Raw genomic sequence first — 27,437 nt, forward strand, 5'->3', positions numbered from 1 at the left:
AAAGCTTATTCACACCGCCCACCAGGACGGAGGTCATATTGTCATAGGTTCCAGCTTATTCACATCCCACACCAGGACGGAGGTCATATTGTCAGAGGGTCAAGCTTATTCACACTCACCACCAGGACGGAGGTCATATTGTCAGAGGGTCAAGCTTATTCACACCCGCCACCAGGACAGAGGTCATATTGTCATAGGTTAAAGCTTATTCACCCCGCCCACCAGGACGGAGGTCATATTGTCATAGGTTTAAGCTTATTCACACCGCCCACCAGGACGGAGGTCATATTGTCATAGGGTCCAGCTTATTCACACCCCACACCAGGACGGAGGTCATATTGTCAGTGAGTCAAGCTTATTCACACCCACCACCAGGACGAAGGTCATATTGTCAGAGGGTCAAGCTTATTCACACTTTCCACCAGGACGGAGATCATATTGTCAGAGGTTCAAGCTTATTCACACCCACCACCAGGACAGAGGTCATATTGTCATAGGTTCAAGTTAATACATCAGGACATAGGTCATCTGATTAATTTAATAAAATATTTTGAAATGAAAACATAGGTCATATTGTCGGAGGTTTCAGCCCTTGGTAGAACATGTGTTCGGCTCATACCTGAGCAAAAAGAAGAGGACTCGACAGGTGAGCTCAACATTCCAGCCTATGTCCAAGAACTTCTCTGTGACCTTTACCAGATCTATGACGTAGTTAAATGGCAGCACCAGTAGGCTCTCCTCCAGCTCACTAGACAACATAAAACCGTACATCTTAGTCAGGTCCTAGGTATGTAGTTAATTATCTAGTAGCTACTGAATCTTAGCATCCATATTCCCTAATATGACCTTCACATTCTCATGGTTAAATGTGACCTTGAAATTTCCTCATGGATTAAGTGATCTGGACATTTCCTCAAACATTATTATAGACAATTGGGCTATGATGTCTGTTTTTAAGATAGCCGCATTTGAGCTGACATAGACCATATAATGGGAGCGCCGCAGGCGCCCGAGCGTTTGTGTGCTGTAGGCGTACGAGTGTGAGCGCTGTAGGCACGAAGCCCCTTGAGGGGGGTCCGGGGGTCCTCTCCCAGAAGATTTGTTGTTTTTTGCTTTTTTATTTTACTTTTATTTTATCTACCTAAATGTTTACAAATAGAATAACCAATGTAATTTCAAGGTTATTGGTGTTTTCAATTTGTTGAAATTAATTGAACAATAAAATAAGTACATTTATATTTACACTTTATTTACAACACAAGTATTTTAATCTATCATAAAATACACAAGTCTTCACCATTGTGAACTCAATCTGCCAACTCCAAACTTATCTGTAACTATAAACTGTAATACTACACAGATCTACAAACTACAGCTAAAACCACTATTATTACAAACTTCCTAATTCTCACTCTATCTTTCTAACTCTCCTCTTTATCTCTAGACCTCTCAACTTTGTCTCCCTAACTCAACCTCCTTCCTCCGAACTCTCTTCTCCTCCTTTGACTCCTAAGCTGAACCACCTTACTATCTGTCCCTTAGCAAAATCCTGCTACGTTAAAAATTTTGATACATTAATATTGTTGATGCTGCTGAAATATTGCTAAAATTTGACCCCTTTCAGACTAGGTTGAACTGGCCATAAATCCTGCAAAATTTGACCCCGGCAGTCAGCATCAACCTGAGACACAAACACTGACATCACAGACTGGACTCCCCCCACCTAGACTTCAGACGGTCACACTAATCTATAAATCCCAACCTATATCATAAGCACAATTATCTACGTCTACTTAGCTATCATCTTCAAATAAAACTCTTACATTGACCATGAGCAAAGACTAAGAAAATGCATAGCACATCATATGTACACTTTGAATAATTAAATGGCTAATACTAATAAATATATAACAGTGACTGTGAAAAACAAATAAAATGTTCTAGGGTCGTCATGAAAAAATAGGGTCGGTCGGGGAACACAGGTATATTTTTATTTGGCCTAAACACCTCTAGCTGTTATGAACTTTCCCTTTTAGATGTCTCATATGCTTTCCTCTTGGATTTTCAAGCATTTGGATCTGGTCGTTCGACAATGCATTATCGTAGTGTTAACATAATTTTGTGTACAGTACACACGTTCAAGCTCACATATGTGTTGTTAGTGTCACTGATAGTACGCTTAATTAACTTTTAATCTCATGGTTCATCGGGACAAACATTGCAGTGATCGATATATGTTCTGCCCATTTGTTTCTGTGCATAGTGGCGGTGGGATGGGGCAGGGAGCAGTATGGTCAAGCTAAATTGTTGCAGAAAAAAAAAACGTCTGCGCCCTGATAGATAACTGGTGTGTAAAAGAGATGCCAATTTATCATAGACAATTGGTCTAGCTCAGAAAAATCTAGCATAGACCAAGAGAATTTAACATAAGACTAATTTCGCACACTACTTGACACTTTTTTACATATACTTACCTTGATCTAACCTTTTTGAGTACCTCCATCATATACTTGAGTGGAGTGTCGACAGAAAATGCCATCAGCATCGGATGAAGGGGTGGAGATGGTAGCTGTAACACAAAATATGTTATCAACACAGATTGAAAGGGAGGTAACTACTACAGAGTGAGTTACCAATGAGTGGTGGAGGGGAGGTAACTGTATTACAGAGTGAGTTACCAATGAGTGGTGAAGGGGAGGTAACTGTATTACAGAGTGGGTTACCAATGAGTGGTGGAGGGGAGGTAGCTGTATTACAGAGTTTGTTACCAATGAGTGGTGGAGGGGAGGTAACTGTATTAAAGAGTGAGTTACCAATGAGTGGTGGAAGGGAGGTAACTGTATTACAGAGTGAGTTACCAATGAGTGGTGGAGGGGAGGTAACTGTATTACAGAGTGGGTTACCAACGAGTGGTGGAGGGGAGGTAACTGTATTACAGAGTGGGTTACCAATAAGTGGTGGAGGGAGGTAACTGTATTACAGAGTGAGTAACAAATGAGTGGTGGAGGGGAGGTAACTGTATTACAGAGTGGGTTACCAACGAGTGGTGGAGGGGAGGTAACTGTATTACAGAGTGGGTTACCAATGAGTGGTGGAGGGAGGTAACTGTATTACAGAGTGAGTTACCAATGAGTGGTGGAGGGAAGGTAACTGTATAACAGAGTGAGTTACCAATGAGTGGTAGAGGGGAGGTAACTGTATTACAGAGAGTTACCAATGAGTGGTTGAGGGGAGGTAACTGTATTACAGAGAGGGTTACCAATGAGTGGTAGAGGGGAGGTAGCTGTTACTCAGTTCATGTTTGCGACATGCAGTAGAAGGGAGGTAACTGTTACTCAGATCATGTTTGCGACATGCAGTAGAGGGGAGGTTACTGTTACACAGAGACAATCACATATGACACTGCTGCTACAGCTACAAGAGTTCTGGTAAAGCACATACCTCACTTCGCTCCTGTAGAAGGAACACTAATATCTCAGTTATCCATACAAATCTACACGAGTACTTCAGTGCTCTTAAACATTACATCAATCTTTGATATCTGATAAGATATACAAAAGTTTACATGATTCTGCTAGATTATCATCGAGTCATTTACAACTTACCTGCTTGCCTGCCCGTTTACTCTCAACCAAGTGTTGCTGTAGTTTTTCAGTTTCTTCTTTATACAGCTCGAGGGCCTCCATTAGACGCTCTGCCTATCATATCAACATACCCAAAGTTATAGCTTATTTTATAGACTTCTGACCAGGTCAACACTCCCTGTAGAAAATCTAGGTGTGAGATATTTATTGTGTATATTCAATGCCAGACAGGTAAAGAATGTTTACAGTTTCAATCAATCTTTATTACTATTTAAGTGTAAATATGAAATCAAATGACATTCCCTTGGTAGTAATGGCTCTGACAAAAAGTGCATAAGTAGAAGGACATTACACAAAAGTATTAACCTGCTCCAGCTTTCATTCTTTATCTGAAGATTTTTTTTTATGTTTTAAGGAAGATTGTACCAACTAGCTGACAAAGTGACAAAGTTGTTTAAAACATACAGTTATATCAAGTCACGGCAACGAATAGCATTTTCAACTGTTAATGGCTTTATGAGCATTATTCTGGACAAACTTTTGATGTAAATCAGAATGAAACACTTTTGCGAAGAAGTTCTTAAAAGGGATAGTAACTCACATAAAAATTATTGTGTAAGAAAAAAGAACAGCTGGTGCACAGCTTCAGAATTTGGTGTTTATATTTGTAAAATTTCACAAAAATTCAGAAAAGAAATTCTAGGAAGACCTATGGAAACAAGATTTCATCAATTAATGGGTATAACTCCCATTGATTCAAAAAGTAAGCACAGACAGTCTAATGGATTGGTGACCGTGGAATCAGTAGAACCCAACCCCTAAACTCCCTTGCAGGGGGTTAAATGATAACTCACCCCCTTGACTGTTTCTACTGTTTTACGTCCAGCCATTGCCACCTCAGTGTTGGTCTCCCCAGGAACCTGTCACCATGGAAACAGAAATTGTAAATCATCATCATATCTACAACATTAATCATCAACATCAACAGATTGTACACTTTTAACAGTTTATACGTTTTTATTCAACAAACATTTTTTGTTGCATAAAGTATAAAAAAAAAATAGTATTCTTAGATATTAAAAACACAGAAATGAAAGGATATTGATAACATTTCACAGAAAAACAGAGTATATAATGTAGTCAGACCAGCTCTACCACACACAGACACAGAAATACAGAGTATATGATGTAGTCAGACCAGCTCTACTACACAGACACAGAAAAACAGAGTATATGATGTAGTCAGACCAGCTCTACTACACAGACACACAGAAAAACAGAGTATATGATGTAGTCAGACCAGCTCTACTACACACACACAGAAAAACAGAGTATCTAATGTAGTCAGACCAGCTCTACCTCACACAGACACAGAAAAACAGAGTATATGATGTAGTCAGACCAGCTCGACTACACACAGACAGAAAAACAGAGTATATAATGTAGTCAGACCAGCACTACTACACACAGACAGAAAAACAGAGTATATAATGTAGTCAGACCAGCACTACTACACACAGACAGAAAAACAGAGTAAATGATAACACAGAAAAACAGAGTATATGATGTAGTCCGACCAGCTCTACTACACAGACACAGAAATACAGAGTATATGATGTAGTCAGACCAGCTCGACTACACACAGACAGAAAAACAGAGTATATAATGTAGTAAGACGAGCTCTACTACACAGACACAGAAAACAGAGTATATAATGTTGTCATACCAGCTCTACTACACACAGACAGAAAAACAGAGTATATAATGTAGTCAGACCAGCACTACTACACACAGACAGAAAAACAGAGTATATAATGTAGTCAGACCAGCTCGACTACACACAGACAGAAAAACAGAGTATATAATGTAGTCAGACCAGCTCTAATACACACAGACAGAAAAACAGAGTAAATGATAACACAGAAAAACAGAGTATATGATGTAGACAGACCAGCTCTACTACACACACAGAAAAACAGAGAATATGATGTAGTAAGACCAGCTCTACTACACACAGACAGAAAAACAGAGTAAATGATATAGTCAGACAAACTCTACTACACACACACACACAGAAAAACAGAGTAGATAATGTAGTCAGACCAGCTCTACTACACACACAGAGAAAAACAGAGTATCTAATGTAGTCAGAGCAGCTCTACCTCACACAGACACAGAAAAACAGATTATATGATGTAGTCAGACCAGCTCTACTACACACTCTACCACACAGACACACAGAAAAACAGAGTATCTGATGTAGTCAGACCAGCTCTACTACACACTCTACCACACAGACACACAGAAAAACAGAGTATCTGATGTAGTCAGACCAGCTCTACTACACACACACACAGAAAAACAGAGAATATGATGTATTCAGACCAGCTCTACTACACACAGACAGAAAAACAGAGTATATAATGTAGTCAGACCAGCTTTACTACACACAGACAGAAAAACAGAGTATATAATGTAGTCAGACCAGCTATACTACACAGACACAGAAAACAGAGTATATAATGTAGTCAGACCAGCTCTACTACACAGACACAGAAAACAGAGTATATAATGTAGTCAGACCAGCTCTACTACACACAGACAGAAAAACAGAGTAAATGATATAGTCAGACAAGCTCTACTACACACACACACACAGAAAAACAGAGTATATGATGTAGTCAGACCAGCTCTACTACACACACACACAGAAAAACAGAGTATATGATGTAGTCAGACCAGCTCTACTACACACACACACAGAAAAACAGAGTATATGATGTAGTCAGACCAGCTCTACTACACACACACAGAAAAACAGAGTATATGATGTAGTCAGACCAGCTCTACTACACACACACAGAAAAACAGAGTATATGATGTAGTCAGACCAGCTCTACTACACACACACAGAAAAACAGAGTATATGATGTAGTCAGACCAGCTCTACTACACACACACAGAAAAACAGAGTATATGATGTAGTCAGACCAGCTCTACTACACACACACAGAAAAACAGAGTATATGATGTAGTCAGACCAGCTCTACTACACACACACAGAAAAACAGAGTATATGATGTAGTCAGACCAGCTCTACTACACACACACAGAAAAACAGAGTATATGATGTAGTCAGACCAGCTCTACTACACACACACAGAAAAACAGAGTATATGATGTAGTCAGACCAGCTCTACTACACACACACAGAAAAACAGAGTATATGATGTAGTCAGACCAGCTCTACTACACACACACAGAAAAACAGAGTATATGATGTAGTCAGACCAGCTCTACTACACACACACAGAAAAACAGAGTATATGATGTAGTCAGACCAGCTCTACTACACACACACAGAAAAACAGAGTATATGATGTAGTCAGACCAGCTCTACTACACACACACAGAAAAACAGAGTATATGATGTAGTCAGACCAGCTCTACTACACACACACAGAAAAACAGAGTATATGATGTAGTCAGACCAGCTCTACTACACACACACAGAAAAACAGAGTATATGATGTAGTCAGACCAGCTCTACTACACACACACAGAAAAACAGAGTATATGATGTAGTCAGACCAGCTCTACTACACACACACAGAAAAACAGAGTATATGATGTAGTCAGACCAGCTCTACTACACACACACAGAAAAACAGAGTATATGATGTAGTCAGACCAGCTCTACTACACACACACAGAAAAACAGAGTATATGATGTAGTCAGACCAGCTCTACTACACACACACAGAAAAACAGAGTATATGATGTAGTCAGACCAGCTCTACTACACACACACAGAAAAACAGAGTATATGATGTAGTCAGACCAGCTCTACTACACACACACAGAAAAACAGAGTATATGATGTAGTCAGACCAGCTCTACTACACACACACAGAAAAACAGAGTATATGATGTATTCAGACCAGCTCTACTACACAGACACACAGAAAAACAGAGTATATGCTGTAGTCATACCAGCTCTACTACACAAACACAGAAAAACAGAGTATATAATGTAGTCAGACCAGCTCTACTCCACAGACACAGAAAAACAGAGTATATTATGTAGTCAGACCAGCTCTACCACACAGACACAGAAAAACACAGTATATGATGTAGTCAGAACAGCTCTACTACACACACACACAGAAAAACACAGTATATGATGTAGTCAGACCAGCTCTCCTACACACACACACAGAAAAACACAGTATATGATGTAGTCAGAACAGCTCTACTACACACACACAGAAAACAGAGTATATGATGCATTCAGACCAGCTCTACTACGCAGACACACAGAAAAACAGAGTATATGATGTAGTCAGACCAGCTCTACCACACAGACACAGAAATTAGAGTATATGATGTAGTCATACCAGCTCTACTACACACACACAGAAAAACAGAGGATATGATGTAGTCATACCAGCTCTACTACACACACACAGCAAAACAGAGTATATGATGTAGTCAGACCAGCTCTACTAAACACACACAGAAAAACAGAGTATATGATGTAGTCACACCAGCTCTACTACACACACACAGAAAAACAGGGTATATGATGTAGTCAGACCAGCTCTACTACACAGACACAGAAAAACAGAGTATATGATGTAGTCATACCAGCTCTACTACACAGACACAACTGAGAGTTGTGTGCTGTCTGTAATACAAGTTTAAAGTAGAAATCTTGGTAGTCTGCACATATTGTATACCAAGTGGGTACCCTGCTGAGTGTAATGTAAACTGTACCTGATGTAAAAATATACTTCAATGAGATAACTGTTTCTTTTTCTGTAATAACTTGTACATTGTGGATTGTAACAGCCCATGATAGTAGTGTGAACCACATTTTTAAATGAAGGTGCAAAACTCCATAGAAGGGGAGGTAACACTAACTTACATACTTCAATGACATCCCCTCCACATAAGGGTTATGTGTACCAAGGGTCATTCAAATTGGTGTAGTACTTGAGAGGAGTGGTGTGAACAATGTTTTTACATTGGTATAATGGAATATTTGTCCCAAGGGACCAGGCCAGACCCCTGAGCCAATCCTTGTAGCAAGTGTGTCTTCATCTCTATGCCTACAAAATGTTTTCATGGTTATAGGGTTGAGGTTTCAAATGTCTCCACGTAATCACCAAGGTAGGGAGTACATAGGGGCAAGGCTATATCCCAGATTCAACCCCAGTAGCAAGAGTTATTCATCTTTTCATTATATTTGGGGATTTCTCTAAGGTTTCGGTGTTATGACCCTGAGAGTGGGGGTGGGGCTTGACCCCTGGCCACTCCTTGTAGCCTGAGTGTCTAGTCTCTGCATGCCTTAGTAATTATATATATGGTTATAGGGAGGGGATCTCAACTGTTTCTATGTTATTAGTCAGGGAAGTTCTTAAGCATGAGGTAAGACTCCTTGGCCAATCTTAATGGCATGAATGTATTCTTTTCTTCATGTCTAGGATTTATATATATATGGTTATAAGATGGAGGCAACAACTGTTTCCATATTGTACCCAAGGGATAAAGTCCCCTGTGGTGGGGCTGGACCTATCGCATAGTAACATGAGTATATTCATCTCTTCAAGCCTAGTATATTTAAGGATTGACCTTCATTTTGACTGCGTATACGGTAGTATGAACGCAGTTTGCAACGAACATATTCTATGGAGCGCGTTACCGGTCCATAAAGAATATGTTCGTTGCCAACTGCGTTCATACGACCGTATACGCAGTCAAACTGAAGATCAATTCTTATATTTACATATTTTCGTACTATGATGGTACACTCAGAATAAAGCTTATTCCAATACATTTGCTTTTATAATGGTACAAAGCCTCCGTAACGTGCGTAAATCCAAACAAATGAACAGCCTACAGCCTGCGAGGTGAGCGATGGATCTCCAACGTTACCATTATGACGTCACAATGTAAATTACGTCATCAATAGGAAACAATGGTCTCCAAGGAATCTCACTGCATATACGGTAATGTATACGCAGTCACGGTTTACACAGCGTCAATGGAAGCGAATGTAAATATATGGTAATGGTGGGGATTTCAACTGTTCTATGTTATGGTCTAGGGAGTAAGTACCAAGGGGTGAGGCAAGACCCCAGGGCAAATTGGCAAAATGTCCCGTAGTCAAGTGACAAATAACATATACAATTTTACCATAGATGAACAATCCAAATAGCTTACTCAGTCATAGCCTGACAAAGGGGCCAGTTGGTTTGGTGTTTAATGAGTATATTGTTAGTGTATAAAGTAGAACTTTTCCCACAGGGCCACACCTTCAGTAAATTCAATGTTGACTCCCCCTGGCCTAAAAATGCTCTAGATGGTTCAAATCCCATCATCTATTCAAAAGGATAAGGATTTTAAACATTAATATCTATTTCCAATATAAGGCATTGCCCCTCTACCCCCAAGGGGTATACACCTTGCATGTACCATAAGATGTAAAAGATTTACCTTTCTTTCCCCTATTGGTCATCGCTCCCTATGTAAAACATTGAGTCCCCTTAGCCTTATGATGCTCTAGATCATAATTGCTCTAAATTCCTTCATTTGAATGGAAGGACCCTTGGGGGGGGGGGACCAGGACTGTTATACTTACCACAGGCTCCCCGGTCTGTCCTACGCTCGCCTCGTACTCCTTCTCTCGCTCCTATAAACAACATTCCTCATTCAGTCACAAAACACAATATCATATAAAACTATCACAATAAATAATGTGAGATTAATGTTTACAGCTTATATCATTATTTTTCCAAAATTCATCTTTAAATCATTTCCATTTACGAATTATAACATCTTCGCTTGTAGCCTAAATTATGATGCCTGTGATATAAAGTGTGGGAATTGTTCTTTAAAGACATAACAATAAAGCCTTATCTATGTAAATTAGACAATCAAAATAAATTGTATCATATTCACACAAAGTATTGTTGCAAACCTAATTCCTAGTGTCTCAAACTGTTACATAATAACGATCTATAAGAAAACATGACACATAGACTAAAAAAAAACAGTTCTGTCTTTTTGTACTACAAATCATTTTCAGGGTGATTTTCAGGGTGATTTTCGGTAAATACTTCATATTTTAACCATTCTTAATTTAATAAAAAATAAGTAAAAAAATAGCTTGTGCTTTACTATTGTCTATTTTTATGTTCTTTTAAAAGATTTAATTAGTATATCATTGCTAATAACAGCCAACCAGTTACAAAATAGTTTGCCCAGTGTACAAGACGTGACATAGGCCGTTAATAATGGGAGGTTCATAGCTTTTCTGTCTTGTCCTCCTTAGTCCTTAACTGACAGGAAGTTACAGAGTAGACAACCATTGTAATCTCGTCTTCCCAAGATCTTAACTGACAGGAAGTTACAGAGTAGACAACCATTGTAATGTCGTCTTCCCAAGGTCTTAACTGACAAGAAGTTACAGAGTAGACAACCATTGTAATCTCCTCTTCCCAAGGTCTTAACAGACAGGAAGTTACAGAGTAGACAACCATTGTAATGTCGTCTGCCCAAGGTCTTAACTGACAAGAAGTTACAGAGTAGACAACCATTGTAATCTCCTCTTCCCAAGATCTTAACTGACAGGAAGTTACAGAGTACACAACCATTGTAATCTCGTCTTCCCAAGGTCTTAACTGACAGGAAGTTACAGATTAGACAACCATTGTAATCTCGTCTTCCCAAGGTCTTAACTGACAGGAAGTTACAGTGTAGACAACCATTGTAATCTCGTCTTCCCAAGGTCTCAACTGACAGGAAGTTACAGAGTAGACAACCATTGTAATCTCCTCTTTCCAAGAACTGACAGGAAGTTACAGAGTAGACAACCATTTTAATCTCGTCTTCCCAAGGTCTTAACTGACAGGAAGTTACAGTGTAGACAACCATTGTAATCTTGTCTTCCCAAGGTCTTAACTGACAGGAAGTTACAGAGCAGACAACCATTGTAATCTCGTCTTCCCAAGGACTTAACTGACAGGAAGTTACAGTGTAGACAACCATTGTAATCTCGTCTTCCCAAGGTCTTAACTGACAGGAAGTTACAGTGTAGACAACCATTGTAATCTCGTCTTCCCAAGGTCTTAATTGACCAAAAATTACTGAGCAGACCTACCATTTCTCTCTCGTCCTCCAGTACAAGGGGCTCTCGTGTCTTCTCCCACAGGCGCAACGACTTGTCGTGGGAACCTGTCACCAGAAAGTTACCACTTGGACTAGTGGTCATACACCACACCTCAGCATGGTGACCCTATGTAACAGAAAAGTTTATATCAAAATCTAATCTCTTAACGAAACCTAATCCGACCATTCTATATTAAACATAGCCTAGTACTGACTCTTCTATTTATGACAACACTGAAGATACACTGAAATAGACAGCTTAGCAATACTCTATGTTTTAGCCATTATAGACAGGACAAAAGTTTGGACCTATAATACATGACAGCCCTATCAACGAAAATAAACTGTTTCGGTAGAAACTATGCTCCCTCATCGGTCCCTGTGATGTCATAAGTAACACATCCATATTCATTAATGCTCCCCCTGGAACTCTAACCCCCAACAGGACATCACTATTCTCCCCCTAAGGAGCCTTGCATGCCACCTGTATTAGGTATAAACTAGCAGTCACAGACTACAGCACACACAACACCTAGTGTTAGGTATAAACTAGCAGTCACAGACTACAGCACACACAACACCTAGTGTTAGGTATAAACTAGCAGTCACAGACTAGTGGCACACACAACACCTAGTGTTAGGTATAAACTAGCAGTCACAGACCACAGCACACACAACACCTAGTGTTAGGTATAAACGAGCAGTCACAGACTACAGCACACACAACAGCTAGTGTTAGGTATAAACTAGCAGTCACAGACCACAGCACACACAACACCTAGTGTTAGGTATAAACTATCAGTCACAGACTACAGCACACACAACACCTAGCGTTAGGTATAAACTAGCAGTCACAGACTACAGCAGACACAACACCTAGTGTTAGGTATAAACTAGCAGTCACAGACTAGTGGCACGCACAACACCTAGTGTTAGGTATAAACTAGCAGTCACAGGCTAGTGGCACACACAACACCTAGTGTTAGGTATAAACTAGCAGTCACAGACTACAGCACACACAACACCTAGTGTTAGGAGAGTGTCGACTCACCATAACCTAAAAAACAAATAACTAGAGGCTAGACGACTACAAACCTGCAGTGTAATGATGTTCTCAAAGTTGTCTGCGTCCCACTCTTTGATGGTTCCATCCTTACCCCCGGTGAAGAACAGGTGTGTACGGGGTATAAACTTTATACACATGATGCTGAAACAGGAAATGGAGAACCACGTTACTTTGAAAAACATTGATATATATGAAACTTATTGTGTACACCATTTTATTATTAATATTGCCAAATTATAGTTATCAAACTATCAGAAGACTTATCATCATGCTGCTAATTCTATAAGGTATGTTTACATGTCTTACCTGTCATCGTGAGCAAAGATAGACTTGTGACAGTCCCCGAAGTCAAGGCCCCAGATCTTGGCATTTCTGTCGGCTGAGCCCGTCACCAGTAGTGTTGAGTCGGTGGAAATATCTAGACAAAGAACAGGCAGCTTGTGTCCATACAGGGACAGGAAAAACTGAAACAAAGAAAGGAGAAACTGTAATAATGTAACAGGGAAAACTCTAATACCAGATAGCCTGTCTTGATCTGACGTAAATTTAGGTACTTATTGTAAAATATTTTCATTTAATATAACATGTATTGCAAATATTTCCCAATTTTGGCTCTGTCTCTCAGCAACACATTTCCGACGTCTGATTCCCTTGTTCCAAAGAATCCTTCGTGTAAATTTGGTTCAAAAGTTGATCACTTTCCAGGAGGAAAAGGAAATTACTACATTCTACAAAGGATGCTTCATAGGAAATATGGTTTAGATCTGTATATGTGTAAATGGGGTTGGGAGGGGATCATAACTGTTCATGTTATGACCAAGGGACTAATTATCCAGGGTGGGGTCAGATCTCAGAGCTAATCTTGGTAGCATGATTGTGTTAATCTCTTAAAACCCTCAAAACATATTTAGGCATCAGGTGGGGATCTCAAAGTTAAGACCCTGGGTGTAGTCACCAACAACAGGACCAGACCCTTTTTATCTATCTGGTATATGATTATCCTTAATCTCTTCATGATCAGCAATTGTATATATGGTTTTGAGGTGAGGATCTTAACTTTTTCAATGTTATGATTCAGAGACCAAGACTTCCCAGGTAAGAATAGACTCAATGGCCAATCACTGTAGTGATTGAGTGCATTTGTCTCTTAATACCCATATATTATATATATACCTTTATGGTGGGGTCCTCAACTATTTTCAGCAATGATGAGTATTTGATTTCAGTATTTACATACAAAGATCATAGAAACTTTAGCCAATACAAACACCTTTTGGCCCTACCAGAGGCCCAGAGTTTTGTCCAAGTCTTATATTCGCACTAATAAACTGCCATTACATGATGATGACTTCAACCAATTTTGAGTTATTCACCCTTGTAAAGAAAACCTTGACTATATGGTACAAGTTTACTGACTTTAAGGGTGTCGGTAAAGAAAACCTTGGCTGTATCGAACAAGTTTACTGACCTTGAGGGTGTCTGTCAGTAAAGACAACCTTGGCTATATCGAACAAGTTAACTTACCTAGAGGGTGTCGGTAAAGAAATCCTTGACTATATGGTACAAATTAACTTACCTTGAGGGTGTCTGTCAGTAAAGAAAACCTTGGCTATATCGAACAGGTTAACTTACCTTGAGGGTGTCGGTAAAGAAATCCTTGGCTATATTGTACAAGTTAACTTACCTTGAGGGTGTCGGTAAAGAAATCCTTGACTATATGGTACAAGTTAACTTACCTTGAGGGTGTCGGTAAAGAAAACTTTGGCTATATCGTACAAGTTTACTGACCTTGAGGGTGTCGGTAAAGAAAACCTTTGCTGTATTGTACAAGTTTATTTACCTAGAGGGTGTCGGTAAAGAAAACCCTGGCTATATCGTACAAGTTTACTGACCTTGAGGGTGTCTGTCAGTAAAGAAAACCTTGACTATATCGAACAAGTTAACTTACCTTGAGGGTGTCGGTAAAGAAATCCTTGGCTATATTGTACAAGTTTACTGACCTTGAGGGTGTCGGTAAAGAAAACCTGGGCTATATGGTACAAGTTAACTTACCTTGAGGGTGTCGGTAAAGAAAACCTTGGCTATATTGTACAAGTTTACTTACCTTGAGGGTGTCGGTAAAGAAAACCTTGACCGTATTGTCCAACAAGGATACTGCAATCAGTCTGTTGTCTGGGCTGAAAAGGTTCAAAGTCACTAAGTCATTACTGTCAACCAATGCTTGGATACAGATTTTTATGGATTAATTCATTATTTAAATTACATGTATCATCATAACAGAATAAATCCCAATACAGCAAAGACAGTTTTCAAATCTTCCAAGGGTGTAGAGAAGATATGTATTTTGTGAACAGAACATGTGCTTTTCAAAGATAAATACATTGTAAAGTTTTGAGTTAATGAAAAAATTCTTTGTTGGAAGACACAAACATTATTAATGTGTTTGTTAACATAATGAAATCAACTTACATTTTTTAGCTAATTTAACTTACATAGGGACAAATCCTAACAAAAGAGGTAGGGACTTGTGTAATAATGTTATATACCTGCACTGGACTGCCAGGATATCCTCATCCATACGTAACGTACGTGAGTGTTCCAGACTCAATCGCTTGCTGTAACACAAAACATATCTAAAGTAACAACCCAGTTTATACAGTCGAGCCACCTTATATCTAGCCAACCCTAATCTCATTGCCTAAGTATCCAGGCATCCCTAATCTCATTCTCCAAATATCCAGACACTCCTAATCTGGTTTCTAGCCTCTTTAACCAAGCCATCCCTAATCTCATTATCCCACTATCCAGCCATCCCTTATCTCATTGTCCCACTATCCAGCCATCCCTACTCTAATTGTCCCACTATCCAGCCATCCCTTATCTCATTGTCCAACTATCCAGCCATCTCTGATCCCATTGTCCCACTTTCCAGCCATCCCTTATCTCATTGTCCCACTATCCAGCCATCCCTTATCGCATTGTCCCACTATCCAGCCATCCTTTATCTCATTGTACCACTATCCAGCCATCCCTTATCTCATTGTACCACTATCCAGCCATCCCTTATCTCATTGTCCCACTATCCAGCCATTCCTTATCTCATTGTCCCACTATCCAGCCATCCCTTATCTCATTGTACCACTATCCAGCCATCCCTTATCCCATTGTCCCACTATCCAGCCATCCCTACTCTAATTGTCCCACTATCACGCCATCCCTTATCTCATTGTCCCACTATCCAGCCATCCCTAATCTCATTGTACCACTATCAAGCCATCCCTTATCCCATTGTCCCACTATCCAGCCATCCCTACTCTAATTGTCCCACTATCCAGCCATCCCTTATCCCATTGTCCCACTATCCAGTCATCCCTTATCTCATTTTCCCACTATCCAGCCATCCCTCCTCTCATTGTCCCACTTTCCATCCATCCCTAATCTCATTGTCCCAATATCCAGCCATCCCTAATCTCATTGTCCCACTTTCCAGCCATCCCTTATCTCAATGTACCAATATCCAGCCATCCCTTATCCCATTGTCCCACTATCCAGCCATCTCCACTCTCATTGTCCCACTTTCCAGCCATCCCTAATCTCATTGTCCCAATATCCAGCCATCCCTAATCTCATTGTCCCACTTTCCATCCATCCCTAATCTCATTGTCCCACTTTCCAGCCATCCCTAATCTCATTGTCCCACTTTCCAGCCATCCCTTATCTCAATGTACCACTATCCAGCCATCCCTTATCCCATTGTCCCACTATCCAGCCATCTCCACTCTCATTGTCCCACTATCCAGCCATCCCTTATCTGGTATTTCATTAATCGAGCAGCCTATTACCTTGCATCCAACCTCGTTAATCAAACAGCCATGTATCTTTTATCTAGACTCTTTAATCCAGCCACCACTTATATCACTGTCCCACTCTCCAGTCATCCCTGATCTCATTGTCCTAATATCAGGCCATCCCTAATCTGGAATCATTAATCCAGTCACCACAAACAGGAATTGTACAACAGATTAGCCTCTTTAAATAAAATTGCCCCAGTACTCTGCCCATCGCTGCTGTACAGCCTCACATTTGCAAAGTTGTGCACATGTGTGTATGAGGTTGTTTGTACCAGTAAGGTTGACATGCTTGTAATTGAGGCCTAATGGATGATTCAAGGAGCTTAACTGATCAACATAGAAGAAGATATTTGGGGAATTTAAAATTGTTTTGTTCTCAGCAAGCAGACTTATCCTATATCATTGAAAATACAAACAGCAAAGTGATTAGGCAAAAGTAACTTATTACAGGTAATGTGTGTCATTGAGGTACAGTATCATCCTGGGCTTGATTTATACATGTGAGTAAATCACTTCGTCATTATGAGATTGTGTTGGACTTGAGGTCACCACTCACTTTGAGGCTGAGTCTTCCTTGTCACTAACAAGCTCAAAATTCCAGAACTTGACTTGTTGATCAGCACTTCCCGACACAATACCTCTCTGTGAAAATATGTCAAGATAAACAGGCTGACAATGACATGCTCAGGTGAAAAGTCATCCTGTTTGTGTAAAATGTCAATTTAATAGTTAACAGAGTCAAGTTGTTCAGGTGCAAAGAAAAAGCTGAACATCAAATCAAATTTCAAAACGAAAAAGTTGCTTTGTTGCTTGAAAACTTTTCTTTAAACAAGAGGCCCAGAGGGCCTGTATCGCTCACCTGAATATATGTTTAAAATAATTGGTTTGAAGTAAAGATATAGCACTCCATGGTAGGGGCTGTAAGTACATATGAAATTTCAGAAAGATCCATCAAGTACTTGAGATATAGCAAGAACAAACTTCAAACAGAGCCCCACCCCTATGCCCGAAGGGGGTCATACCCACCAATTATACAAAATTGAGTCCCCTTGACCCAAGGATTCTCCAGACTAAATTAGGATACAATCCCTTAATCCCTATGGTAGAAGAAAGATTTTGAAAGTTTTACCTCTATTTCCCCTATTGGGCCCCGCCTCTCTGCCTCAAGGGGGGTCAGACACACTGTTTATACAAAATTGGTCCCCCTTCACCCAAGGGTGCGTCATACCAAATTTTGACAAAATCCTGCCATTGAAGAATTTGCTATATTTCCCCTATTAGGACCCGCACCTCAGGCCCCTGGGGGGCCAGATCCACAGTTTATACAAAATTGGTTCCCCTTCATCCAAGGATGCTTCAGACCAAATATGGAACAAATCCTTTCATTCCTACAGAAGAAGAAGGATTTTGAAGAATAATTTCCAGTTTTTCCTATTGGGCCCCGCCCCTCAGCCCCCAGGGGGGCCAGACCCACCATTTATACAAAATTTGTTCCCCTTCCCCAAATGATGCTTCTGACCACATTTGGTTAAAATCTGCTCAGTCGTTCATGACTAGTAGCATTTTAAAGGAAAAGTTGACGGACGGACGACGAATGCTGCGGTATGGCATAAGCTCACCATGGTCCTTTGGACAAGGTGAGCTAAAAACTACCTTTGTAAGTTGACATACCACTAAGATGTACAAAGGCACGGTCACATACCTTACCTTGAATCATACAAAATTACTGTCATGTACCTTACCTTGAGTCAAACAATATTACTGTCACATACCTTACCTTGAGTCATACATACCTTACCTTGAGTCATACAATATTATTGTCACAAACTTACCTTGAGTCATACAATATTACTGTCACGTACTTGCCTTGAGTCATACATACCTTACCTTGAGTCATACAATTTTATTGTCACAAACTTACCTTGAGTCATACAATATTACTGTCATGTACCTTACCTTGAGTCATACAATATTATTGTCACATACATACAATAGAGTCATACAATATTATTGTCACATACTTACCTTGAGTCATACAATATTGTTGTCACATACCTTACCTTGAGTCATACATACCTTACCTTGAGTCATACAATATTGTTGTCACATACCTTACCTTGAGTCATACATACCTTTCCTTGAGTCATACAATATTATTGTCACATACCTTACCTTGAGTCATACAATATTATTGTCACGTACCTTACCTTGAGTCATACAATAATATTGTCACATACCTTACCTTGAGTCATACATACCTTACCTTGAGTCTTACAATAATATTGTCACATACCTTACCTTGAGTCATACAATAATACTGTCACATACTTACCTTGAGTCATACATACCTTACCTTGAGTCATACAATATTATTGTCACGTACCTTGCCTTGAGTCATACAAAATTACTGTCACATACTTACCTTGAGTCATACAATATTATTGTCACGTACTTACCTCGAGTCATACAATATAATTGTCACATACTTACCTTGAGTCATACAATATTTTTGTCACGTACTTACCTTGAGTCATACAATATTACTGTCACATACCTTACCTTGAGGCATACAATATTATTGGCACGTACTTACCTTGAGTCATACAATATTATTTTCACGTGCTTACCTTGAGTCATATATACCTTACCTTGAATCATACAATATTATTGTCACGTACCTTGCCTTGAGTCATACAAAATTACTGTCACATACTTACCTTGAGTCATACAATATTACTGTCACATACCTTACCTTGAGTCATACATACCTTGCCTTGAGTCATACAATATTACTGTCACATACCTTACCTTGAGTCATACATTCCTTACCTTGAGCCATACAATATTACTGTCATGTACCTTACCTTGAGTCGTACACAATCACTGTCATGTACCTTACCTTGAGTCCTTACCTTGAGTCATACATACCTTACCTTGAGTCATGCAATATTACTGTCACATACCTTCCCTTGAGTCATACATTCCTTACCTTGAGCCATACAATATTACTGTCATGTACCTTACCTTGAGTCATTCATACCTTACCTTGAGTCATACATACCTTGCCTTGAGTCATACAATATTACTGTCACATACCTACCTTGAGTCATACATTCCTTACCTTGAGTCATACAATATTACTGTCACATACCTACCTTGAGTCATACATTCCTTACCTTGAGTCATACAGTATTACTGTCATGTACCTTACCTTGAGTCGTACACAATCACTGTCATGTACCTTACCTTGAGTCATACACAATCACTGTCATGTACCTTACCTTGAGTCATACACAATCACTGTCACGTACCTTATCTTGGGTCAAATATAATCATTGTCACATATCTTATCTAGGATCATTCATAATAATTATCACGTACCTTGGTCATACATAATCATTGTCACATACCTTATCTGGGGTCATACACAATCACTGTCTCGTACCTTATCTGCGGTCATACATAATCACGGTCACATATCTTATCTAGGGTATTTCATAATAATTGTCAAGTACCTTGGTCATACACAAACACGGTCACATACCTTATCTGGGGTCATACATAAAGACCACACCTCTTTACTATGGGCGTCTATACTCTCCAACAGAGCTCCACTGGCGATGTCAAAGATCTGTAGCTTACCACTCTAAAACACAGACAGACAGTAAAATATCTGTAGTCTACAATTGTAACACAAAGACCTGTAGCTTACCACTCTAAAACACAGACAGTAAAATATCTGTAGTCTACCATTGTAACAAGAAGATCTGTAGCTTACCACTGTAAAACACAGACAGACAGTAAAATATCTGTAGTCTACCATTGTAACACAAAGACCTGTAGCTTACCGCTCTAAAACACAGACAGACAGTAAAATATCTGTAGTCTACCATTGTAACACAAAGACCTGTAGCTTAGAACTTACTATGGTAACATAGAACAGAGAATAGAACAAGAGAAATGGTGCAGTAAAACATTATAAATTCACCCTTAGTCTTCATAAAGACAGACTTCGTAAAAATTAAACTATAGAATACATATATTTTCAAAAAGCATCATCCGCCATAGAGCATAGCGTTCTTTATGAAATTCTAGTAAATTTATGAAAATTGTGGAAAGCCCATTCTTCAAATGCATATTAAAAAAACATTTGTTTTTAACAATACATGTATCCCTACAGAGAAGACTCTGGAGTGGGCTACTGTAACTACAAACAGGTATGCACTGAGTATGTATCACAAGTATACTATGTATAGTGGTATAAACAAGTATACACTGAGTATGTATCACAAGTATACTATGTATAGTGGTATAAACAGGTAAACACTGAGTATGTGTCACAAGTATACTATGTTTAGTGGTATAAACAGGTATGCTTGTTGTTGTATTTTTATTTTTGCAATCATAACCAGTTTGTGTGCCTGCCGGGGAGCACCCCCTTTAAGTCACGTACATTTCTTAATCCTGGTTTGCTTTTTGATAATCTAACATAGTTTTAGGGTAGGTGACTTAGGGCGTGCTTAGCTAGTCAGAGTATAACTGTGTAAGTGCCTGTTGGGGATCGCCCTGTAAACCATGTTCTTACTTATACTTTGAACACTCAGGCACTGGGGTCGCTCGATGCCTGTTTGCAGGGCCGCCTGTTCGCTACTCGCTCCGCAGCTTGGGATCGCTCAAGCCCTGGGGATCACCCCACAACTTATTCTAGTCACCAGCTTGAGATCGCTCAAGCCGGGGATCGCCCCACTCTTCTTTTAAGTTAAGTGTGTTGTTTTTAATTTCCTTTGCTGTAAATAGATATGGTTGTAACCAACTATGTTGTTGTTAGTTTAAGTAACAGAGAGCAGCCCCTAAGAATGCCAAAAGATAACTAATATAACCTGAACAAGTTACTTTAAATTTAGACTAAATAAATTTTTGATCTTTAATTCTTTGTTTTGTTGTGTATAAACTGAGTATGTGTCACAAGTATACTATGTATAGTGGTATAAACAGGTATATACTGAGTACCTGTCACAAGTATATACTATGTATAGTGGTATAAACAGGTATACACTGATTATGTGTCACAAGTATACTTTTATACACAACAAAAACGATGAAACAACAGTTTACCGGTTTATTACCATTTGAGATAGTTAAATGAGGCAGATAGCAAGATAAAAAGAAAATACAAACTTATACTTTGGCGTATCAGGGGCTACTCACTCAACACTATAAGCAAACTATATACAATACTACAAAACAAATGTGTACTGACGAGGTAGCCTCCTAAGTAAAGAAAGAGGCCACAAGGAAAAAATATATTCTCAGCAATATATTTAAAGTAGGCCAGACAACTCTTGAGCGATTCAAGACAGGTCTAGACAGGCCAAATGTAAATATCTAGTGAACATTCTTGAGCGATTCAAGACAGTATACATGAAGATATCTAGAGCAAACCCTTGAGTGATTCAAGAGATGCATATAAAACACTCATAAGTAGTAAAGAAAACTTTTAAGCGATTTAAAAGCAGAGAGCTCTTGCCTTGAGCGATTCAAGAGAGGCAAACTGACCACCAGACTTAAGCGATTTAAGAGCTGGCAAGACGAAACTCCTGAGCGATTCAAGAGATTAGTAGTATTAAGAATAGACCGAAAATTTTTGATTAAAGCAAAAGCAGTAAAATAATCAACAGATAAGTAAATAATATTACAGAAAAGTATTGGGGGAAAATTCCCCAGGAATTAAAACCCAAATGGAACGAAACGAGGAATTGGAAATTACTAGTGAGTGAGAGCCCCCAATACTTAAACTAGGTAATAATAACTAAAATTGAAGATTTGAGGTATAAAGAACAAGTAACCAAGCACAAAGTAAAACATGAATAGTTTTCAGTAGGACAAGGTCATATTTTTTTTGTGCATTGAAATAACGGTAGGATCAGTACGAATATAACGTATATAGCAGTTGGAGGACCATCTACCCAAGGTTTGAATGACATGATCCTCGACGCCAGCAGCAGCTGCGGAGGTGGCAGCACCAACCCGGAAAGAATGACCATTAAAAGATCGATGATCCACACCTATACGAGTCAGTGTTTCTTTTAACAAAGAGATAAAGGTATGGCGCATTAAAGATTTGACGTTAAGGTCAACCACATTGTCTACAAAAAGGGGCGGCGAAGGGGTAGCCCTTGAGTAACATGAGTGGTCAAATACTCACACATAGTAACCACAGGAGTTAAAACAGTGTTCTCAAATATCTTGATGACAACTCCTTTTCCAAAAGGGTCAGTTTTAGAGGAACGCAAACACAGGTGAAACTGAGACTTGTCTGGGAACACAGATATATCTCCAATGCGAATGAAGCTGTTGTCACTAAGGGTAAGATAGGTGAATTCACCACACCTCATAAATCCATAAAAAGCTGTCTTAAATACACACTGCAGTATAAGGTCAGTGAAGGGCTTGAACAGTCCCAAATGACCTTTTTAAGCACAACACATTTTTAATAAAATGTCACAAGTGATAGGAAAACGTTGGTGGGTATGCACAACAGTGGATTTCTAAATAGCGCGCAAGATATACGACAATCTTAAAGCACCGGCTAAAGGGTCACCTAAATTATAACCAACATAGTGAAACTGCACTCCTGACAGGTATAGTTTAATAGTGTCAAATTTAAGTCTCAAAGCATGTTGACAGTATGTAACAAAACGAATGAATATGTCCTCCGAGATGATAGGCAGCGAGCCTACGGGGTAGGTGATTCCCTGCATGAGAATAAATGCCAGGAAACAATTCAGCCCCGAGCGGTAAGTAGCCAAAGTCCTCTTACTCAAGGCCTTGTCCCACAAATTGTCGACTTCACTGCTCAACTCATCATTAAAGATGACGTTGGAAGACACAGAATGGGAAAGATGTCGGCTTGGGGTGCCAGCTGCCTGAAACGTTGCATCGTATATTCCACCAACACCATCCTGAGTAGCATCAGTAAATAGGTGTAAGTCTGCAGCAGTAGTGATACGGTCATTTAAGAAAAAAGAAACACCATTCCAATTTTTGAGAAACAACGACCACATAGCGAGATCAACTCTACACTCCTCAGTAAGTTTAATATGGTGGTGTAAAACGCGCACCTGGGTTGATAATGCTATCAAATGGGAGACGAATGATCGGCCCGGCTTCACACAACGACTCGCAAAATTCATGTGACCTAATAAACTCAAAAGTTCTCTTTTAGTACACGACTTCCTTTGTTTGAACGAGTCCAAGATTATAGAAATCCGCTCTATTTTTTCCAGTGGTAAACGAGCTTGATGTTTATGGGAATCTAGAAACACTCCGAGGTACTCCAACGTAGTACAAGGTCCTACTGTTTTGTGAGCTCCTAAGGGAACGTTGAGATTACTAACAACAGGCCCATGGGCCTTAACAGTCACCTGATATATTTATACAGAGAGGTGATTTTGTTTTTAACATGAACAGAAATATTATTCAAAGTGACAAAAAACAATAAAACCACCTGATTCAATATCTAGCATACAGATTTAGGACGGAAAAGTATTTGAAACTACCCCTGCGAGAGGGTATTCATGAAATCATGAATGGTCATGAACAATTCCTGAACATTCATGAATACAGACAGTTTGAAATTCATGAATACTTATTCATGAATATTCATCAACCTGCTTTCATGCATTCTTCATGAACTTTTATGAATAATTAATAAATTCATAAAAATGCATGAATCTGCATGAAGTTTGTGATTATGAATTATTCATGGACTTTTATGCACAGCAAAAATTCATTAAAATTCATCAGAATTCATGAAAGGCATATCCTTGAGAAATCATGAACTTTGATGAATTTAAATGAATAATGCAAATTCATTAAAATTCATCAAAATTTCTTAAAGATTGACTGAGCAGAAATCATGAACTTTGATGAATATTTCAAATACACAAAATTCACTATTATTCATGAAATTATGAATGATGAGAAAACTCAGTATCCTCAGAAACCATTTTTTTTCTTGTGGTTATTTCAACTCCATGTCCATTTTGCATGAATGTATATAATAATGTAAATATATATAATATATAAATATAATTGCCAATTTTGCAGGAAGTATACATAAATTATATTATGGAGTTCCATCTGTATTGATTTTATTGACTTTGGGAAGCACTGTAATTACTGGGAGCAGCGGTGGCTCAGTCAGTTGTTAAGGTCACAGACTACAAATCACATGCTTCTCACCTCCTTATATATATATATATATATATACCCATTGAAAATAACACTGGAATTTCAGTGAGATTCCACTGGAATGAAATATTTCAGTGGAATACCACTGGAATTCCAGAGAAGAAAACAAAAATCCTGTGGAATTCCAGTGAAGCAAAAAAATACAAGTAGAATTCCACTGGAAAAAAATCACTGGAATTATATTTCTACTGGAATATTAATTCCAATGGAACTATAACTCCTCTGACAATCCATGCAGAGGTGATGAGATCTGAAATACATTTTGCATGAAGTGGTATTAACTAGAAAAAATGGAACAATACATCAGTTTAACAATTTTTTAATAGATATATTACCCTTTACAAAGACAATTGTAGGCTAGCTATTAACGTACATGAGTTTATACAAAATATGACTATGTTAAGTCAGTTATGTTCAAGTGTTTAACACTTATGAATGTGAGATTTGGTGTTATTTGGACTAAGATGAACTTCTTTCCTAGTCTACTGCAATGAACTAATACAGTGTCTCCAGTCAACTAGTTCAAAAACATGAATGCAGAGTGATTTTTCAGCATGCTCCTTTAACACGGGCATGGTAATGGCATTTTTCAAATTCTGACTCAATATGTCCCAGACTTGCAAGGACATTCAGAGATATTGGCACAGCTGGTAAAAAGTCATCCTGGCAGTTCATTATTTTCATTATTGTTTTGTATATTGTCTTTGTCATTGTGTATTATTTTCTGCACCTGAAGATTTTGTGTAAACGCTGCTTTGCTCATTGATGGATGGGACACAAACCTATGAAACTGATAGCACAGCCATTCAAGTTTAGTCATAGTATCAGAATTAGGAATTTTGTTGACTGCTAATTCTGAGTTGAATACAGTGAAGTCATAAGAACTACACCAGTCACAATTCATTTCCTTTTGGTTCTCATCTTCGGAATCACTGTTGGCCTCTGAATCATCCTGTTCAGGATCTGTCATCTCCTGATCAGATTCTGAGTATATTGAACCCTGGTCTTCATGCCAATTGGCCATATCCTCTAGATCTTGGTTTAATTTATCATCAGAGCTTGTCTCTGAATCTGATCTGAAATATATAATTTGTATGATATACTGAACACGCCAATTACCAATTAATTATCATCTACCATATTTATCCTTCAATAAGCCCAGGGAGCAAGTGTAAAATATTGGGTGGTCTAATTGCAGACATATATATATTACACGCTACATGTATATATAGGGAAATGAATTAAAAAATAATGAAATTCATAATGATATTGGGGGGAGGGTGTTATTACCTGCAGGCATGGGCTTATTGCGGATGGAACTATTGTTTATTGAAGACCAAATTCAGAATTGTTTCCAGCTTGGTTTACAATGTTTAACATCCTTAGTAAATAGTCGGGTAGTTCAAGGATGTCAAGCCATTTCTAAATTTGAGACTAGTGTATTTTGAAGTTTGTTTAATGACATCAGTTAGTCACCGACAAAGCGGGACACCTGAACAGGAAAGATCATGAACCTTCACACTTTTATAAACTGAAAGCGAGATGAGATCTTTGAGATCAGGGAGTTCTATATGAGGTAATTGACAAGATAGCTAATTATCTCAGGGCCGCAATTAATATTTACTAAAGAAATTGTTGTCCAATGTTTACCAGTAAATACTGGCATGGCTGGTAAGTTGACAGTATATTTACTGGTAATTAACATTGGACATAAACATTTTCAGTCAACATTGCTCAGAATAATTCCAACTGCCAGTTGCAGTAAAAATAATAATCTAAACATTTTATTTAGATCATAGATCATGAACAGGGATTTTTTTTTAATATTTTCGTTATGTAAAGTACAAGTATTAGTTCACAATTGGTACAATATTATACAACATAATCCTCAAAAACGAAGAGATACTTGACTTCGATTATACCCAGGATTTTACCGTCGCCATGCGGTGAAAATAATCACAAGCATTTAAAATTCTGACAGTAAATTGAGATATTTATCATTTCAAGATAACAGTATTACTATCGATAGTAATTGACTTAATCGTCCATATTCCTTTATAAGATTTAACGTTAGGTCTGTCAATTTACTGTCAGAATTTCGAACGCCTGTGAAATATTCGGTGACTTAGTGGCACAAAACAGCGACACGCCTACACCTCTGGACTTTTTACAAAAACTTTTAATTGAAATAACTACGGAAACAACATGGCATTGCTCCTTAAGTTAATTTAATCAACGTATGATGGCCTTAGTCTTACCTAGTGTGCGAAAATCCAGGGGAAACTGGAGTTGTTGACATGCTGTCGGGCGAATGTTCAAACTCCAATTCCTATCCATTGTTTGCATCGCCGTCATTGAGATGAAGCCCGTATCTTTTTATATGTGTTTTAATCTTCCTTTCATCGATTGGTGTGCCTGTTTATCGACAGACAAAGTTACATGGTCTTTTTTCGCACCGAAGTCATTCCATGCCATATTTTTATAAATTGACTTCCGGTAGGATCGGAGCGA

General features: G+C 38.7%; 2 protein-coding genes across 2 annotated transcripts in view; both read right to left on the reverse strand.

Moving 5' to 3' along the window:
* Positions 1–27,437, reverse strand: part of LOC110459439 (WD repeat-containing protein 3-like) — a 64,598-nt gene that overhangs the window by 5,499 nt on the left and 31,662 nt on the right. Inside the window, exons 13-24 of the mRNA XM_021511694.1 lie at positions 20,218–20,319; positions 17,230–17,315; positions 15,369–15,437; positions 14,927–14,999; positions 13,129–13,286; positions 12,852–12,963; positions 11,749–11,883; positions 10,228–10,278; positions 4,439–4,504; positions 3,606–3,698; positions 2,475–2,569; positions 620–748 (exon numbers count right to left, since the gene is read on the reverse strand). Coding sequence (XP_021367369.1) covers positions 620–748; positions 2,475–2,569; positions 3,606–3,698; positions 4,439–4,504; positions 10,228–10,278; positions 11,749–11,883; positions 12,852–12,963; positions 13,129–13,286; positions 14,927–14,999; positions 15,369–15,437; positions 17,230–17,315; positions 20,218–20,319 — 1,169 coding nt within the window. The remainder of the gene's footprint in view (positions 1–619; positions 749–2,474; positions 2,570–3,605; positions 3,699–4,438; positions 4,505–10,227; positions 10,279–11,748; positions 11,884–12,851; positions 12,964–13,128; positions 13,287–14,926; positions 15,000–15,368; positions 15,438–17,229; positions 17,316–20,217; positions 20,320–27,437) is intronic.
* LOC110459440 lies at positions 25,230–27,418 on the reverse strand. The gene is made up of 2 exons (XM_021511695.1): positions 27,185–27,418; positions 25,230–26,002 (listed from the first exon to the last, which is right to left on the reverse strand). Exons 1-2 carry the CDS (start codon positions 27,223–27,225, stop codon positions 25,585–25,587), a joined length of 459 nt encoding a protein of 152 aa, XP_021367370.1. The 5' UTR covers positions 27,226–27,418; the 3' UTR covers positions 25,230–25,584.

The sequence above is a fragment of the Mizuhopecten yessoensis genome, unplaced genomic scaffold (genome assembly GCF_002113885.1).
Source record: "Mizuhopecten yessoensis strain PY_sf001 unplaced genomic scaffold, ASM211388v2 scaffold10067, whole genome shotgun sequence".
In the NCBI taxonomy this organism is placed as follows: Eukaryota; Metazoa; Mollusca; class Bivalvia; order Pectinida; family Pectinidae; genus Mizuhopecten; species Mizuhopecten yessoensis.